Raw genomic sequence first — 18,890 nt, forward strand, 5'->3', positions numbered from 1 at the left:
TTTTGTATGCAGGTTTCAGTGCTTGCCAACACTGGTTTAGTAATGGGAAACACTAACTTACTCGTGTCTGTGTGTGTCTGTCTGTCTGTGTGCGTGCGTGCGACGTGCGTGTGTGCGGATGGGGTGTCAACGCTTGTCAGATGTAAGACAGGGGGCTCCGAGGAAAAATGGATGGATCCAGTGCGACTAGAGCCATATGTCATTTAATATTGCATCAATGGGTCTGGGATATATAACATCGTTACACAAAGGTCAATCTACCAAAAAACTATGAAAAACCTTAAAGATAGTCACCACCTTTGAAACCTACCCCAAGCTTTTAATAGGAACTACTTTACAGTAGATGAAGGCATAATCAACAAATAGTTTATCAAAATTGTTGGTATCAACAAAGGTGTTTTTATTAATTACTTGAACATACATTTTGTTAATATAACAAAAGATTGTTTGCTTATCCTCTTTTAGAGAAGGATGTGCAATATCATTTCTCTTCACCCACAAGATTATCAGAAAGCAAACAGCTGTAGCATACAGCTACATTTGATATGAAAACAACGTTTTGTCCCCCTAGTCTTGCGTAGTATCGTAGATCTCCGCCAACCATCTAAATTCAGTGTAGGGCTTGAACTGTCTGGAAACAATTTGGAAAGATAACAGCACTACCAATGCAAAGACTCTAGGGCAGTCCTTCATATTAGGACAGAATCAGGAATGGGTTTCAAAGCAGTAAGGCGTAGATTTGTTACCGGACGTTTTTGTAGCTGTTCTTGCCCCTAGATTGAATATAGACAGCACCAGCTGTATTGGTAGGCGGAGATCTCAATACGTCTGGCTATACAAGATTATCCACCCATCTATATGGTCTAATAAAAAAAAATGATGTTACAAAAACGCCCTTCAATGAAACTGGAAGCTAATCCAGTCACAGTATAGTCACCCACAATATCCCTGAGATGTAAAATTCAACAGTCAAAATGTTCACTTCAATCAATTGTGACTTGTTCTTTCATATCCTCTTCTGTTTTGGCACTTGTCTACATTATCTTATAATAATACAGCATGGTCCCCACTCCTTTGGGGTATTTTTTGTCACAGTATTTGCACATGCATTTGCTCATACACGTCCTCTGCTTTTAACCCATCCTATTAGGAGCAGTGTGCAAGTGCTAGTAATGCAGCACCCGGGGGGCAGTTAGGGGTTAAGTGCCTTGCTCAGGGACACTTCGACACATAGACCAGGGCTGGTGGGTGACCCGGGGTCCTTCTGTTTCTCAGGTGGCCTCTCTGCACATTCAGGTATGGCCGCCCTTATTGTTTCTTGACATCATCCTTTCTTCTTCTCAAGCCAACCCTATACTTTTTTCTTTTTCATTTTGAAACAAGAATATCTCTTCTCCTCTCTGTCTTTCAAACATCATCAAAGATGCCAGTCCGGGGCGCAGTATGAGATAGGAAACGTCCTCCAGTGTACCTGAGAGAGAGATGCATACAGCGGTAATCTTTAAGAATTACAATGCAACTGTAACTCTGATGGGTCCATTTGGTTCCATTTGCACACACTATGGGGGTCCTTGAAATTAAAACTTCCTTTTTGAGTGGTGCCAGCCACTCCTACACTTGACCGTGTGTGTGGGTCCGTCCGTCCGTCCGTTTGAGCACGGCCTCAACAGCTGCAGCTGATTGCAACACAAGGATGCAACCAGTTACACTAATTCAAAGGCACCACTCTCTTCACACTGGGTGTGATTTTTTTTTATTACTCAAGGGAGGGTAAGAAATTCTTAAATTCCCTTTTTCAGGAACGCCCTGCTTCACACTCACACATGTTTTAAATCTAATTAGGGAGACAGCGGTATATGAGCAGTGGTGTAAAGTAACTTAGTACATTTACTCAAGTACTGTACCTAAGTACAATTTTGAGGTATTTTGACTTTATTGGAGTATTTCCAGTTTTCAGTACTTTCACTTCTACTCCACTACATCAGAGGCAAATATTGTACTTTTACTCCACTACAATGATTTGAAAACTTTGGTTACTAGTTACTTTGTAGATTTTTATTATTATTACAAAACATACATTAACCACTCCATCTCTATACATTTCGGCCATTTGAAAGTAGCCGATCTACAAGCTCACAATGCGTCGCGATGCGATTTGAAAACTTGAAATAGGACATTCTGCATAGTGAGTACTTTTTACTTTTGGTACTTTGACTACATTTTGATTCCAATACTTTTGTACTTTTACTCAAGTAAATTTAGAATTCCGGACTTTTACTTGTAACAGAGTATTTCTATATTGCAGTATTGATACTTTTGCTTAAGTAAAACATGTGAGTACTTTTTCCACCACTTTGTATGAGTGAGCATACCGTTTGGCTGGGGAACCACTGAGGTTTTCTTCACCACTGTAGTTCACAGACTGGGTGTTCTGTAGCAAAGCTGTACTCTGCTCCCTCTCTTCCCGCTCCCTCCAAGAACACTGGGCTGCTGACACGGGCACACAGCTTAACCATTATTCCATTCATCGAAAAAGTAATCGATAGAAGTATCGCTAAGAAGTTAATCGATAGTTGCAGCACTACTTATATTACACTTTTACTTTCTGTGCCAAGCAACATGAGTTTTGCACAAAACATACTGATCAAACTCCCACACACACGCACGCACGCACGCACGCACATCCTGGCAGAAAACACCATAATTATCCTCACTGATTGCACACTGCGCTGTACATAAAAGACTGAACACAGTTGCTATGAATACATTTGTTTTCTACTGTAGTAGAGAGGCCCTGGATGAAACCTTGTAAGGCTAAATATCTCCCGGCCAGAATGGAGCTCTTTTTCCAAGTGTGAAGTGGTATATTACCCGTGTGGGAGACCTGGGGTTGTATTCAACCTGCTATGCTGGCGCAATGGAAGAGGAGTTTGTAAGCGGAGGTGATGGATTCAAAGGGCGGTGAATGAGCCAAAGTAACCCAATCTGAGATATTGTAAGACTTAACATCCCTTGGGCAGCAGGGCCTACCTACCCTTTGACGTAGCTGTATGGGCTGGGCACCTGGAGGCTAATGGAGTATGGGCAATGGAGACTGAAGCTACACTAAATTTGGTGTTTCACTATATATTTCATTATATCACACACACACACACACACACACACACAGAATGACCCTCTTATAGACGGACGTTACCATTTGTATTGATCTCTGTGGAAGGGCAGTCGTCCTTTAACTGGGAGTAACCATTTTTGGTACGGCCTACAATCCCCTGATGCCCATATCGCTCCCTCCAGCACTGAAACACACACACACACACACACACACACACACACACACACACACACACACACACACACACACACACACACACACACACACACACACACACACACACACACACACACACACACAGCATCGAATACAGAGTAAATCTACACAGCACAATCCTCATCCTATGGCCCCCCATCGCAAAATGGCTTTAAAAAATAAATGAAATTAGCCGATATACAAGCTTACTTGTTGTGTACTATGTTGTGAGCTGAAATATTTGTAACTGTTATAAAAACATTTTAATAACAATTTCGACAATAATGACATGCCCAAAATAGGTATGCCATGTTGAAAGTGGTTAAAATGGCACAATAATCTTGTGACTTGAATTGAAATGAAACAAAGAGAAACATATACATATATGTTATGATTCATGATTTATGATTTATGATTTATGATTTATGATTTATGATTTATGATGTAGTCCTCTCCTTTCCAATTGGCCCCCAGCCAGGTGGCTCGCATTTTGAGAAACCTGTTCCATACGGGAACCAAATGAAACCATTTGTACACTCTTCTGAGTTAAAATAATACTGTCATTTTACTGTACAGTGAGACTTCATTATTGGCTGGTACTGTACATGTTAGTAATATTGCTTTCTTAGAGAGTTTCTCAAAGTTGAAAAGTGATGTTTGGTAAATGTTACTCATAGGTTAAAAATGATAACTAATTGTTCTAACCCATTGACGATTCTCGCCATCCTCTGTCCTCTGTTGTTTTCTTCTCTCTACACAGAAAAGCACACATGTTAAATTATTATTATATGTTAATGAACTGATCGCCACTGAAATGCAAATAAATCAAGTAACCAGTATAAAGAAACAATGAATGAACAACCTCTTCTGATGAGTTCCCTGCCCTCATCAACTAGATCAGAGGTCAAGTCATCATCTGTGATGTACTGATGGAAGCCCAGGAGGTTCAAACAGCGTGAGCCAAGGCTACAAACAAAGACACACAAAAAAAACCTGTTACACATAATGTTGCATTGTGTTAAAGCTGCAATCCGGAACTTATTGTAATGAATAAAATGTTATTTTAACCAATCTGTATGGTTAAGTATGTTAATACAATGTAAATAGTACATCTACAGTCGTTGGAGGTGATTTCCCTTACTCTTCCTCACTGTTTTGCCTGATTTACTGCCTTTTTTTTCTTCTAGCGTACACGTGCGTGCCGTACCTTGCACGTGAAAAAATGACTGGCCACATGCCGTCCTACTCCGTGTGGCCTCCACGACACCACTGCCATTTACATAAGACCCATTTTCAGTATCCAACAGCTGAACTATGGGCTATAGACAGGTACTATGCCTGCATTTAATTGTTATACAGTTGTTTTACTGTTTTATTGTTGTATATTTGTTCAAACTAAAACGATATCGCTATAATATCACTACTATGATATTCATCGCCTGTAAAGTGTATTCAAACACGCGTACAAATTAAACCAAATGGACCCGTTAAACTACACCGAAACAAAAAAGAGTTAAGACTGACTGACCTGTAGTAAGTGGCCAAACAGAGCAGCAATATCAGCATGGGGTAGTAGATGTAGAAACCATCAGATATGAAGGACAGCAGACGCATGGAACCCATGATCTGACAGAGAGAGAAAAGAATCATGGGAGATGTGGTTTCCTTCTCAATCTGGTCAACACAGAAGATGGTAGACAGTAAAATCCTGAGTGTTCATTTAACTCTGAGTTACAAATAAATTAAAGTATAAATAAAATTAATCAACATTCAGATTATACTGTGTAGTGGGGGGGGGGGAGGTTACGTGAGATATCCAGTATGTACAGTATGTGTGCACGTGCATGTGTGTGTGTGTTATTATCCATGCAAGCATGTCGGTATGTCACCCACTGAGGTATAGGAGGTCTGGATTCTGTCTTTGTGTGAAACGGCTGAGTCCATGTGGATCAGACCCAGGAAGTTAAGACACAAAGGAGGGGTCAGACGGCAAAACAACCTGAGGTAGAGAAAAGAAAAAGCATAGCCGGTTTAAAGCAATTGGAAGAAGTTTGAGTTGTGTAGCTACCTTGCCATGATGTAACTTCAAATATTGGTGAGATGTCTTCAGTAGTTGCTTAATAGATTAAAAAATAATTGAATCTCATCTTCTGAGATCTGCTATTTCCACTGGATGTTTGCCTGTTATTATATTTATGATGTTTTGATATTTTTGGGGCTTTTCTGCCTTTATTGACAGTACACAGTAGAGAGAGAGACAGGGAGGGAGAGACAGGGAGTGACACGCAAAGGACACGCAAAGGTCGTCGGGCTCAGTAAACGAGCCTGACGACATAGTATGAGCCTATATATGGTATGCGCCTTAACCCCTAGGCCAGCAGCGTCCCAGATCTTCGCCTAATATGACATGAACCATCTAATTTAACTCCTCAACACTGTCTCAGTAATAGTATCCCACTGCTTGCTGTGGTATCACTGGCAAATTAACTGAATTAAGTTCTGAATCATTAAGCCCACTACATCCTAATAAAATAAAATAAATTACTTGGACTCACATCCCACTGAACTGCAAGCTGTAAGCATCAGTCTGATGGTGTGGCACCAGGTAATAGTAGTTGAATACTCTGATTCTGAAGACAGTAGAGTACACGCACACACAAAGAAAGAAGATGCTGACGAAGCACGCCATCTGGTGGGGAGGAAACAACACAACAGCCACAAAGAGGTGGCATATTAGCTGAATGCATTCATTCATCCATCCATTACAAGTACACAGTACAACTTTGTATATTAAAGACAAAAGGCGAGCTCAAAAAAGCTACTATACCCATATCTTATTATTACACAATTGTTTTGTAGTTTATGATGTAATAGCCTAGGTACCCAGGCGTTTGTGTTTTGTTATGTTGAAATGAATGTATTAATGTTTGGTGTTGAAGACATGCCCACACATGGAACAAAGCAGAGTATGGCTTTGAATATAGCAATGGGCAATGGCCTTTTATTAAGACAAAGATAAAGGGTGGCCGTGCCTTTGCTGTCAGGGCTCCTTGGCTCTGGAACAACCTGCCTGAGGAGCTGATAAATCAGTGCTTTCTTTTTAATTACAACTTTGTCCTTCCATAAAATTGTGAAATTGTTAGAATGTTAATTCTCATATGATCACCATCAGGCTGAAGGCAAGGTGGGAGATTACGTTTTTGCCCCTGCCTTGTATATCTGGGGCTAATCTTGCGAAATGGTGGACCAATACAATCTTGCGCACCCTAGTCCGAAGGAAAGGGTGGTATTGGTGCTTTTTCTTCTTTCGTCAGTCTTGCCCAAAAGTCTTGTTTCACTCGGCCTGGCGGAGATATGAGCTCCACTAACCGCAGCTTTTTAGTTATTCTTATTTCTGTTTATAGATCTGGGGCTATTCATAGAACATTCAGGTCTGTAGCCTCGGATGCCCAGGCACCTGCCTGTTGAAGACCTCCATTTCTCATTATTCCAGATGGGATCATGAGGGTAAAGTAGTTTGCTTGGATCCAGAGCTACAAAAACAACAGAACAGATTGGCTCTGTTACAGAAAGTATAACAAGATCCGTGTAACTAGAGTAGAACCTGCGCAGGGCTGAAAATGGTTTCATAATGAAGGTAGCCATGCACTTCAGCTTTTGGACCGCAGCCGCAAAGAACCAACCTTTCTGGTTCTGCCCGTCACCTCCTACTGCTTGTTTGTGATCTCCTGACGTCAGCAGCATGTCAAACTTGTCTTCCTCTTTATAAAATATAATGGATCGTATAGCATCCTCTGAGGTGAGGGTCCCTGCATCTTCAGCCAGCAGTTCATTCTGAGCTTGAGGAGGTGGAGTGGTGATGATGTTTATAACTCTTGTCCCCTTTGATTTGCCAAAGAGCCACCGCTTCACCCTCCTCAGGAAACTGACTTTTTTCTCCCCCGAGGTCAGGGACTGTTGATGCTGTTGACGTTCTTCAATGACCATTGAAATCTGATTATTCTGTGTACTGCGTTTGGCTCCTTTCAACAAATGAATTAGCTGTGCTTCATTTACTTCTATGTCAGGGAGCAACTGTTGAATCTGTGATCTCCACTCAGACTCCAGCTATATATTATGGCGTGGAACGGTTACATCACTAGGACCTCTACGTCAGTTTTGTCGTAGCCCTTAGCAAAAGTACATACGGTATTTGTACGGCATGGCTTCTCTATAGGAGGCAGAGGAGTCTACAGGAGGGTCTATGTTGTCTGTCTATCTGTGTGTCCGGAGATAATCTTGCAAACCACTGGACTGATCAGCGTCTAACTTTGTATGCACACTGCCAGTAAGTAGGCCACAAACGTATCTCCACATTCTTTCTCATAGGTTTTATGCTTTTTGAAATATTTAACAGTCATTTTATAATGGAAGTCAATGGGGCTCTGATTAGCCCGAATTTGGAGTCATACGTCATACAGTAGATGACTGACGTCATAGGCTGGACACATGAAATTCAGTGCGTGTCTCTGTTTATATGTGTGTCTCAGCTGCCTGTGCCTGCATTTGTGCCCATGTGAATGAGTTTACCTCAATACAAATATAGTTGTACTGCTTCTCGGCCGTTTGGATGAACACGGCGAAGAGAGAGAGGACAGGATGTGTGCTGAAGAAGGTACACTCTGACCACACCACCGCCACGGAGAGGAGACACAGAAACAACGCCAGTAACCTGTAGAACCACTGTCTCAGCACACACTGCCAGTACCACTCTGGGTAGGACACACACACAAACACACACACACACACACACACACACACACACACACACACACACACACACACACACACACACACACACACACACACACACACACACACACACACACACACACACACACACACACACACACACACACACACACACACACACACACACACACACACACACAGGATTATGTTATCATGGAACTTGATGTTTTGTCCAAAAAGGTGATAGGTAAAGGTCACAATGAAAGTCAAGGTTAAAATCGATTTTCATGTTCAGAATAGGCTGTAGGGCTTCTAATACATTACAGTCATTTAGCAGACGCTTTTATCCAAAGCGACTTACAATAAGTGCATTCAACATAGGTAGGGAACGAAACCAGAAGTCTTAAAGGGTAAGACCACTCTGGTAGAGGTTTGGGTTGTGTAGTTACCTTGCCATGATGTAACTCCAAAGGTGGGAAAGAAATAAAAAATAATTGCTCCATTGATTAGAAATTGATAATTCAAAATATGCTCCTCATTGACTTACATTGTACGGTAAAACAGCTCTCAAAGTCACTCTTTTAGCACAAAAACGAACGCAAACAAAGTTGATTCAGACAATATAGAACATCACCAAACCCAGTACTGTTTTTTTTTTTTTATAAAAATGTCAACTTCCTGTTGATTTTGCCATTTTTAATAAGTAGAAAACCCGGACTGGATCAGCGGATCCGGATCCAGATCTTCAAATGGTAAAATCAACAGGAAGTTGACATTTTTATTAAAAAAACAAACAGTACTGGGTTTGGTGATGCTTTATATTGTCTGAATCAGCTTTGTTTGGGTTCATTTATGTGCTAAAAGAGTGACTTTGAGAGCTGTTCCACCGTACAATGTAAGTCAATGAGGAGCATATTTTGAATTATCAATTTCTAATCAATGGAGCGATTATTTTTTATTTCTTGCCCACCTTTGGAGTTACATCATGGCAAGGTAAATACACAACCCAAACCTCTACCAAAGTGGTCTTACCCTTTAAGTGCATTTCCTGCAAAAACAAGCAACCAAGAGTATACCTATAGCGCTAAGGTAAAAGTGCTATATATCAGCTACCTATTTTCTTAAACAGATGAGACAAAATAGCAAAATCAAATGAGCACGAGCTAATACAAAAAGTGTATCGACTAAACAAGATCCAATAAAACAGTACAACAGTAAAACAAGAGTTTGTACAACTAGTTAACAACAAGTAAGCCAGACAAAGAGGAAGGGTAGTGTTTCCTGAAGAGGTGGGTTTTCAGCCTGCGGCGAAAGATGGGCAGTGACTCTGCTGTCCTGACTTCAGTGGGAAGTTCATTCCACCACTGTGGGGCCAGAACAGAAAAAAGTCGTGACCGTGTCGATCGACCAGAAGGACCCTTGAGTGACGAGGCAATCAGTCGCCCCGAGGTGGCAGACCGAAGTGGTCGGGCAGGGGTGTAGGCATCAACCATAGCCCGGAGGTAGGAAGGAGCTGTTCCTTTCACTGCCCTATAGGCTAGCACCAGGGTTTTAAACTGGATCCGAGCTGCTACGGGGAGCCAGTGTAGAGAACGGAGAAGGATAGTTGTGTGGGAGAACTTGGGGCGGTTGAAGACCAGACGAGCTGCAGCTTTCTGAACAAGCTCCAGAGGTCTGATGGCAGATGCCGGAGCACCAGCCAGGAGGGAGTTGCAGTAGTCCAGGCGGGAGATGACAAGAGCCTGGATGAGCACCTGGGCTGCCTTCTCCGTGAGGAAGGGGCGAATCCTCCTGATGTTGTAGAGGAGGAATCTGCAGGACCGTGTCACTGATGCGATGTTTGCCGAGAACGACAGTTGATCGTCTAGGTACACACCCAGATTCTTCACAGTTCCGAGTTGACGTTGACGTAATAAGTGATAATGTGGTCAAAGGTCAAGGTCACAATCACAATCAAGTGAGTACAGTCTTGTTCTACTTGTTGCTGTAGCTGGATGATGGAACAGATTATGCAGTCTATTGCTGATCCCAATTTTGGAGAGTCCCAGACCACCGATTATAGACGTTATGACCGATACTGAACTCACCTACAGTAGAAGTGTAGATGAACCTGTGGAGCCAGCTGTGGTGCTGTTGTGAGCTGAAGCTGTGGATGAACTGGTGGGTTGGGCTGCTCTGGCTCTTAGCCACATCTTCTAGGTGGAAGGCCTGGCCCAACAGGATAGACCACTGGACCTGAGTCTGACTCTGCCTTTGCACTGCAGAGATCACCTGAAGTACACAGTAAAATCAACACAGGCCATTTTTGTCATTCCAGTGGCTGCATAATACCTTTAATTTAACATAATTTAATGTTTCTGTTTTGCATTTCTAAAATGACACTGATATATTTGATAAAACGTATAGATACTTGTTTATGAAGCTTCACTAGGCTCCACTTGGATGGAAGAACATTGCGCTGGTTTTCCCGATCACTGCTGCCATCACAGCTCTCTATGTCCCTCCCCATCTGCTCCTGGTACTCAGTGGGACACTGAAATGAAGTGTCAAGATGAACACGTGGTTGTTCATTTAATTGAATTGAATTGAATTTCAGACGTAAACTCTAGATTTTACAGTGTATGCAGGTGATATATGGATATAGAACAAGCTTGCAAAGTGTTTAAAGGTTTCATTTCCTCACCTTTTTCAAAATGCTGTCAACACACTTCCTGAGAGGGTGGTTGTATTTAACGGTTTCATGGACAGTTGCCACTTCCTGAGAAAACCAATTAAAATTTTGTTTCAGGCTAAAACCACTTTTTTTTGGCTTACTTTGTTGCATGTAATGTACAGTAAGTGAATTAATTTGAGTTCTATGGTTTGGCTTCACAGGTTAGTAATACATTGTGAATGTGGGGTGAAATAAACTTCAATTTCAGGCAAATCTTGTAGTTAATGGCATGACAGTCCTACAAACACATACACTTTGCTGTCCTCTCACCTCCATAACATCTGCCAAGTTCTCCTCAGCGTCTGCCTTCTCAGTGGCCATCTTGGCTGCCTTGAAGTATGTCTTGGCAAGCAGATAAGCATGGCTAGACGAGAGCCAATAGGAACGCGGGATCTCCACCAGGCCATAGCCTAGCAACAGCACTAGCAGGAAGAGGCCCCAGGTGTTGGCGGCCGTGATGCCAATGGTCTGAAGCTCCCTCCTAGTCAAATTTAAAACATCAACCTTTCAGTGGCAGGTTTTATTCATGTGAACTCATCTGTGTTGCAATTTCTTTCTGTTCTGACTCTGTTGAAGCAAAAGCATTAAAGCGAACTGGCACAGAGCCTTAGGGTGCAATATGTATTATATAACCTTCAATAAACCAAAACTGACAAACAATTTCTTGATGAGTGGCAGGATGCACTAAAAACCTTGTCTTACAACGGTGTCACGCGAAAATTGCAACTGGATCTACAAGCTCACAATTTGACATATTGTAAGCTTACAGATCTGCTATTTTAGCTATTTTTAAAAAGGTTGGCAATCATCTTTGCCTATAATAACATGCCCAAAATAGGGACACTAAGTTCAAAGTGGAATACATATCTCAACATACAAAATATAAACGGAACACTAAACAAGCAGCAGGAAAGACCAAGACAGATACTGTAAGATAGACAGGTGACATTTGAAATCGATTATAGATGGCAATTTGAGCTATCCAAACCAAGGAGGTACTCCACCCATGACTAACACTAGATTTAGCCATCATAAAAGTCCCACCTGTTATATGTTCATAGTGCTTTCTATTGCACTCACTGTAGCCATTTCTCTACATGGAAGAACCATTTTGAATATTGCTGTAGTGAATGGTATACTTACCAGGTGAGTTGCCACTGTGGGTGACTGGCCACATAGATGAGCAGAGAGATGAAGATGAGGAAGTAGGTGCCGTAGTAGATGGCATTTTCTATCAGAGCTGTTTTGATCTTTCCAACGATAGAAAAGGCCCCTGAGCGTGCATAGGACTGCATGAACGGCAACAGGAGCCTTTCATGCACCATTACCACAGAAATACCAAAGAGAGATTAAAAGAGAGAGTGAATTAAGGTAAATTTACACTTCATCGAAAAAAAAATTGCACCACAAAAATCTTTGTTTCTCTTAAAGGAGAAGTTCACCCAAAACATTACTTATTTTCTACCCTACTCATTTACACACCCCATGAAGCCTTGAATTCATGGAGATTGTTTTGTTTTTGTCGCATTCCTAAGCCAATAATTTGAATAATTAGAAGACTCAAAGAGTCTCCTACTGACCGATATAACCCAGTCATCAAATTATTGTCTCAGGAATTCGACAACAAAATCTCCATGAATTCAAGGTGTGTGTAATTGATAGAAAATAAGTATTTTTTTGGGGTGAACTACTCCTTTAAATTAGAGTTGTCAATAACTCCCCCCCCCCCTTTTCTCCCAATTTAGTCGTCATGGCAATTCCCATAATCTTGTCACTGCTGCGCCAGTGAGGAGCCCCCACCGAGAGGATGTAGCACCTACTGTACACCCTACTCCTGTAACACCCCCACTGACAGGTGGCCTGTGGGAGTCACTGGTGTAGCAACAAAGATTGTCCCGCAATCACAGCTGTATTCGTATGGACGCTCCGCCAAGTCGGAAGCTTCAAGCTTGATGGTGGACAGGAACTTTATCCCTGCACCACCCGAGCATCAAACTCCCCCAACAAAAATCAACAACAGCGTATTTTCAACTGAAAATGCATTTACCCATAAATAATTCAATAAATATGTTGTTGGGGGAAAACAATTCATTGACACTATTTTGTTGCAAAACAGTCGTTCGACCAAAGTATAAATTACCCTTTAATACACTAAACTGAAAATGAATCTCTTAAAGAGATACCACACATCCAACTTTGGCTCTAACGCTTGCACTTGTTATATTACCATTTGATAGTTTTGATGGTGACTGAGAAACTACAACCTGTTCTGTGATAACCTTTATTGTAATCTCACCATGTGAGACACTGGGAAGTCCAGTAGACAACTCTCCAGAACACAGGGAGGATGCCATCTGGGATGTAACTCCATGGCTCTTCACACACCTTCTGTGCACTGAAATGCATACACATAAAACGGACATGCGCGCACACACACACACACACACACACACACACACACACACACACACACACACACACACACACACACACACACACACACACACACACACACACACACACACACACACACACACACACACACACACACACACACACACACACACACACACACACACACACACACACACATGGTTGATGACATCATTTTATTGACTGTTGTGAAAGTGACACAGTAACCAATGACACGGTGACCAATGACACACTTTGCGTAGTGTACACAGGCACAAAATACCTTATCATAGACTGAAAGGAGAGTATTGAAGTACGGCTGGTTAGTTTGTAAGAAGTTCAAAGCTTCAATTCTCTCAGTTTCATTTCCGCATTCCACACTTTGAACCCTATTTTCTGTCAACACTCTTATCAAGAAAAACTATAATACTGTGAATGTAGAGGTGTGAGCTTGTAGATATGAAACAGAGATAGAACATGACATTGTTAATTTAGAGCATAAGTCAGCATTTTTTTGTAGACCTTGAAACTGAAGCATAAATGATTAGAATGTAAAGAAAGAGCTTTTACCTGAGGGACGGATAAGTAGATGAGGTGGAGTTTGTCTGATTAGTGGGCTTCTCTGCATTGTCTAACTTACATTGGTTGTATATGGTCTACAAAAAGGAGCAGAGTACACACACACACACACACACAAACACACACACACACACACACACACACACACACACACACACACACACACACACACACACACACACACACACACACACACACACAGGTCAAGTCGTGACTCAAGATTGTACATAGTAAAACCTGCAGGTATTGTAACCTCTATTTAACTAAAAATCACATTGAGACATGAGTCTCTTTTACAAAAAAGAACTGACCAAGGGGTGGGTAGGTTACACAGGTCCACACGAAAAACATCCATATGGCTGACAGACTACCAATATTATTCACTTAGGTAAATTACTGCAGTGTTGATTTAACAGTGTACAGGACATGATTGTTACTGGGGGCCAGGCAGAAGGTTTTTATTACTTATATGGTACATGCACGCACATGCACACACGCGCGCGTACGTTTAATACACTTTTATTTTTTTTTGTAAGTGTAAATAGCAAATCTACAAGCTTTGGCAGTGACAAATGCTTTTTTTTATGTATTGGATGCAATTGGGAACACTAGCCAAGTCAAGCTGAGCTTGGATCGGCTATTTTCGCATGACATTTGTACAACGATGTATAATACAAAGTTATGTAAATGGTGCATTTATATAGCGCTTTTATCCAAAGCGCTTTACATAGATTGTGCATTACATTCACCCATTCACACACACATTCATACACCGATGGCAGAGGAAACCATGCAAGGCACCAACCTACTCATCGGGAGAAATTAGGGGTTCAGCGTCTTGCTCAACGACACTAACTCTGTAGTTAATCAGGCTAATTGATTTACTTGATTATTAAAAGAATATGTTAGAATTTCTTTGTGTGGATTCGTTGATATATACATTTTCTGCTTCTCGATTATCCAACATGAGCAAGATTAAGTCGGTTATTGGTTCTAAATATCGGCTTCGATATATCTTCTGTTAATTGCCCAGACTAATACGCACGCACGCACGCACGCACGCAGGCAGGCAGGCAGGCAGGCAGGCAGGCAGGCAGGCAGGCAGGCAGGCAGGCACGCACGCACGCACGCACGCACGCACGCACGCACGCACGCACGCACCCACAGAGCAAGTGTAGGTTAAACAGCTTCATACCGTGCTGACATCCAGTGGCAGGATGAAGACGATGAGGAAGCACAGGTACCAGCTCAGCAGGGTGCCAAACAGGACCATGCGCTGCTGCTTGTGGAAGTCTCCATAGCGATGGAGGAGGTGTAGGGCCAAGAAGAACACTACCACTATCACAACGGCCAGCGCAGCACCACTCATACTGATGACAGGAGCAACTGCATACGGTGTCATACACTCATGACAGCAGACTGGCACAGACGGAAAAGGAAAGACACACACACACACGATAGAGTAAACTATATGAGGAAGACTTTATCATGCTGTAATAACCAGTGTTCAATAGCATAACAACAAATAGGCGAATTTAAGAATATGCCGGCAGGATGGGCATAATTTGTACCAACCTATAAATCTACTAATCTACGGTACCAACACAGTTTATTTTATTTACAGTTTTTCTCAGTTACTTTGGTGCATTTCTCTGATCAGAAGTGAAACTAAAATAGCCATAATCTGCAGCATATATAACATATATTTCATTAAGATTCCATGCTGCATTGCAAGTATCTTTGTAATGTGGATGAGACTGTGGCCCAACAGACATCAGGTGTATAAAGTATAAAGTTTCCTATGTTTACATTTCCAATTTTGTTTAGTATTTTTTCCAAATCCTGTCTCTTTCTTTTCTGTAGCGTAATGATGACATGGTCTGTCAAGAAATTACATTACCAACAGTAATAGCAAATGTGAATCCTGTCCAATCCAATCTCTTGCAATCAGTCTCCCAGTCCCACACACAGTATTGTGTAACTTTGTAAATTGATATGCCATACAGTAAAAGTGAATCCTTGTGCGTTTTCAATCATTGCCATCAAAACCTCAGTCCTTTACATTAGAAATACTTAGTGTTACAATTGTTATATTGCTATATTGACAACATGACAAAATATTTTCACTATCTTCTTGTTTGTAAACAATGACACAACTTGTCATTATGAAATTGTTTCGAGACATTCTCTTATTAGCTGCACATCATGTTAGTGATGCCCACTAAAGAAGCTGCTGCTGTTTTAACCTCATACATACTGTAGCCTAGCCTATATATCTGTATCTATATGAAAGTGGTCTGTTCCACCAGTATCTTCTTTTTCATCGGGAGGTAATAGAAAGGGAGACAGAGAGAAGAGAAAAGAACAGAACAGAACAGAACATGCAGCTGATAAGGTGCAATGATGCATCCAGGGTAGCCCTGAAGCATGACTGTCATAGCATGACAGTCATGGCGGAACTTAAACCTGGTTTTGGCACTTTCTCCATTTACAACCCGTACATCTACATGAACGGTAACATTTTAAATACAAAGTGCTTACCCTATGGCCACGGGTGTTACAATTTCAATCGGGCAGGTCTAAGTACCCGTATCTTCCGTATTGTTCAATAGAAAGCATTTTAATCCGATCAATGGCCATTTTCTTTAGATGCTTTAAACTACGCCACTCTATCGGTTGGGAGGTGTATTGCACTCTGATACATTATAACTATATGAGAAAATGGCCGGCGATCGGATTCAAATGTTTTTTTATTGAACAATACGGAAGATTCGGGTACTTACCCACCCGATTCAAAATGTAACATCCATAGCTATGGGGTAAGCACTTTATATTTGAAATCTGAACGTTTATGTAAATGTACGGGTTGTAAATGGAGAAAAAGCCAATACCAGATTGAAGTTCCGCCATGACGAGCGTCATGTGTGAACCATGGCTACATCCAGGGCATTTGTGTACGTATGGTAGTATGGTATGCATTTGCATAACAGCTGCTGCTGAGATCAAAACAGTCACCGTGACTGTTGACCATTCAAAGTACAGGGTAGCTGAGGGAGAGGTTCCGATTGGAGCTAAGTACAGGGGTGGCGTTACTAGGCTAGACGAAATAAGATATCACAATATTACCAATATATTGATATTGTGACGTTATTTTGGGGATGACTATTGAATTGTTCACATAATGTTGACACCAGTTTTTCAAATAGTAGCCTATAAATAATCATCATAATGTAGCCTATGTGATCAGCTAGAGCAGTCAGTTCAACTGTAGAGCAGCCTTTAAAAACAGGAGAAGACAACACTCATTCATATTCCCCCCAAATCCCAGACGATGTCTCTCATTATATGATGTAAATAGTCGGGGGGAAAGCGCTCAGATGAATACAATGATGAAAAAGCATTGTAAAAACAGATCGGTACTATAGTATCTGGTGTATTACTTACCGCTCTGGAGTCTTCGCTTCAATAAAAGTGTGTCAGCCTGTCAACTAGGCGCACAATAACATTTTGTTCCCGAAGCGTGTTACAGCGTACTGACACAACCTTTGAAACGATTGCGTAACTGCACACATGTCTCTACGTAGGTAGCTCAACTTTGAATTCTGGGTATTGTAGTCAGTAGTCACTAGTCAACATCCATGGTCAACATACATTAGTCCAGGGGTGGGCAGCATTTATTTCCAGAAGCCATACTGACTTTGATAAAATGAGTGAAGGGCCACACATTGTACAATTGAATTGAAACTTGAAACACAGTGTGCTGAATGATGTTAAAACTGCTTGAATTTGGTAGACATGCCAGACTACTTTAGAATAAGGTCCTTGCTTTCACAACAAGAATGTTCATCAACAAAATGTTGATCTTTCATTATCTTTTTGTATCACTCTGGTGTACTCTGTACTACGAGGTTACAATGAAAAGATTACATATAACAATCCACGTCGATGCCGTATCTTATCTTATAATATGATATGCACCACTCCATAGGTCACTGATAAAACACATTGCATTCATTATATATGGACTCACGGCAGACTGTTTCACTGTTACATTAAAAACATAAAACATTTGAGTACATATGGATGGAGGAATGCAGATGTTCTCAAATGGCAAATATGAATTACTATTAATTGGAGTTAAATTAATTTGTCTCAAAACCATTAACATATGGCATATGACTTGGCGGGCCGGATTGAGATGGTCAAAGGGCCGGGTCCGGCCCCCGGGCCTTATGTTGCCCATGTGTGCATTAGTCTATACTAGTGCAGGGGTCTTCAACAGGGGGTCCTCAGAGTTACGACAGGGGGGGGCGCCAAATCTTTGTGTGATAGGATTCTTTTTTACATTAACCATGCACTTGAACCCTATCCCTATTCTGAGGGGAACATTAGTCGAAAATAGCAGATCTACAAGCTCACAATGCCTCACGCTGCCAGGCGTTGTGAGCTTGTAGATCTACTATTTTCAGCAAAGATTTTTTTTTGAGGGGGCTAAGTGGTTAACTGTCTGAAAATACATATTAACATGAATACAACACAACACTACACAATGATAGTGTTGTCAAACAAGTCTATGAAATCTATGAAAACGTTTAATCTGCAACACAATCTACAACCCCCCCCCCCCTCCCAACCCTGGAAATATACTTCTAATTAGTGTTTTCTGATTGGAAGAAGATGTGCTGAAAATGATGAGATATGTTAAAAAGTTGTCAAAATGTCCCATCTACCATTTTAATGCAAATTAGTGCTGTCCATAATCGAAAAATATATTTAATTGTCATTATATCTCAGCCAATATTGCACTTAAAGGTAGGGTAAGTGATATTTTTTGGGTTAAAACAAAAAGTATTTTGTTAAAAGGTTCAAGCACTATATTCTGATAGTAAGCATTGCTATAGAGTGTTTGTTCAGTAACAGGAGTCTCCATGTCTCTCCAGCTCTTTAATAAACAGAAAATACATTTTCCGGTAGGTGTCAAAATCTCAGCCAATCAGGAGAAAGTACCCATTTTTAAGCTTCATTTGATAGTGTTCCAGTTCCAATTTTGCCTGCTCATTTCTTAGTGTCATCACTTCCAATTTCACTTGTTTAATCTATATCCTCATTGAGTTCTCTATCCTGATTGGATAAAATTGGAAATGA

General features: G+C 41.2%; 1 protein-coding gene across 2 annotated transcripts; it reads right to left on the minus strand.

The window, feature by feature from the left end:
- Positions 1-317: 317 nt before the first annotated feature.
- LOC311043116 (G-protein coupled receptor-associated protein LMBRD2B-like) lies at positions 318-17,272 on the minus strand. 2 transcript variants are annotated; one of them, XM_084054293.1, is made up of 18 exons: positions 17,190-17,272; positions 14,941-15,164; positions 13,737-13,822; positions 13,051-13,149; positions 11,898-12,065; positions 11,025-11,235; positions 10,725-10,799; positions 10,452-10,574; positions 10,129-10,312; positions 7,880-8,061; positions 5,866-5,999; positions 5,204-5,309; positions 4,839-4,936; positions 4,173-4,276; positions 4,016-4,062; positions 3,197-3,299; positions 2,373-2,487; positions 318-1,471 (listed from the first exon to the last, which is right to left on the minus strand). In XM_084054293.1, exons 2-18 carry the CDS (start codon positions 15,145-15,147, stop codon positions 1,408-1,410), a joined length of 2,106 nt encoding a protein of 701 aa, XP_083910419.1. In that variant the 5' UTR covers positions 15,148-15,164; positions 17,190-17,272; the 3' UTR covers positions 318-1,407. The 2 variants fall into 2 exon arrangements, with proteins under 2 accessions (XP_083910419.1, XP_083910418.1); XM_084054292.1 differs by having other exon boundaries at positions 2,373-2,490.
- Between the last annotated feature and the right edge of the window lie 1,618 nt (positions 17,273-18,890).

This window comes from Gymnoscopelus microlampas (genome assembly GCF_963454915.1).
Source record: "Gymnoscopelus microlampas genome assembly, chromosome: 4".
Taxonomy (NCBI): Eukaryota; Metazoa; Chordata; class Actinopteri; order Myctophiformes; family Myctophidae; genus Gymnoscopelus; species Gymnoscopelus microlampas.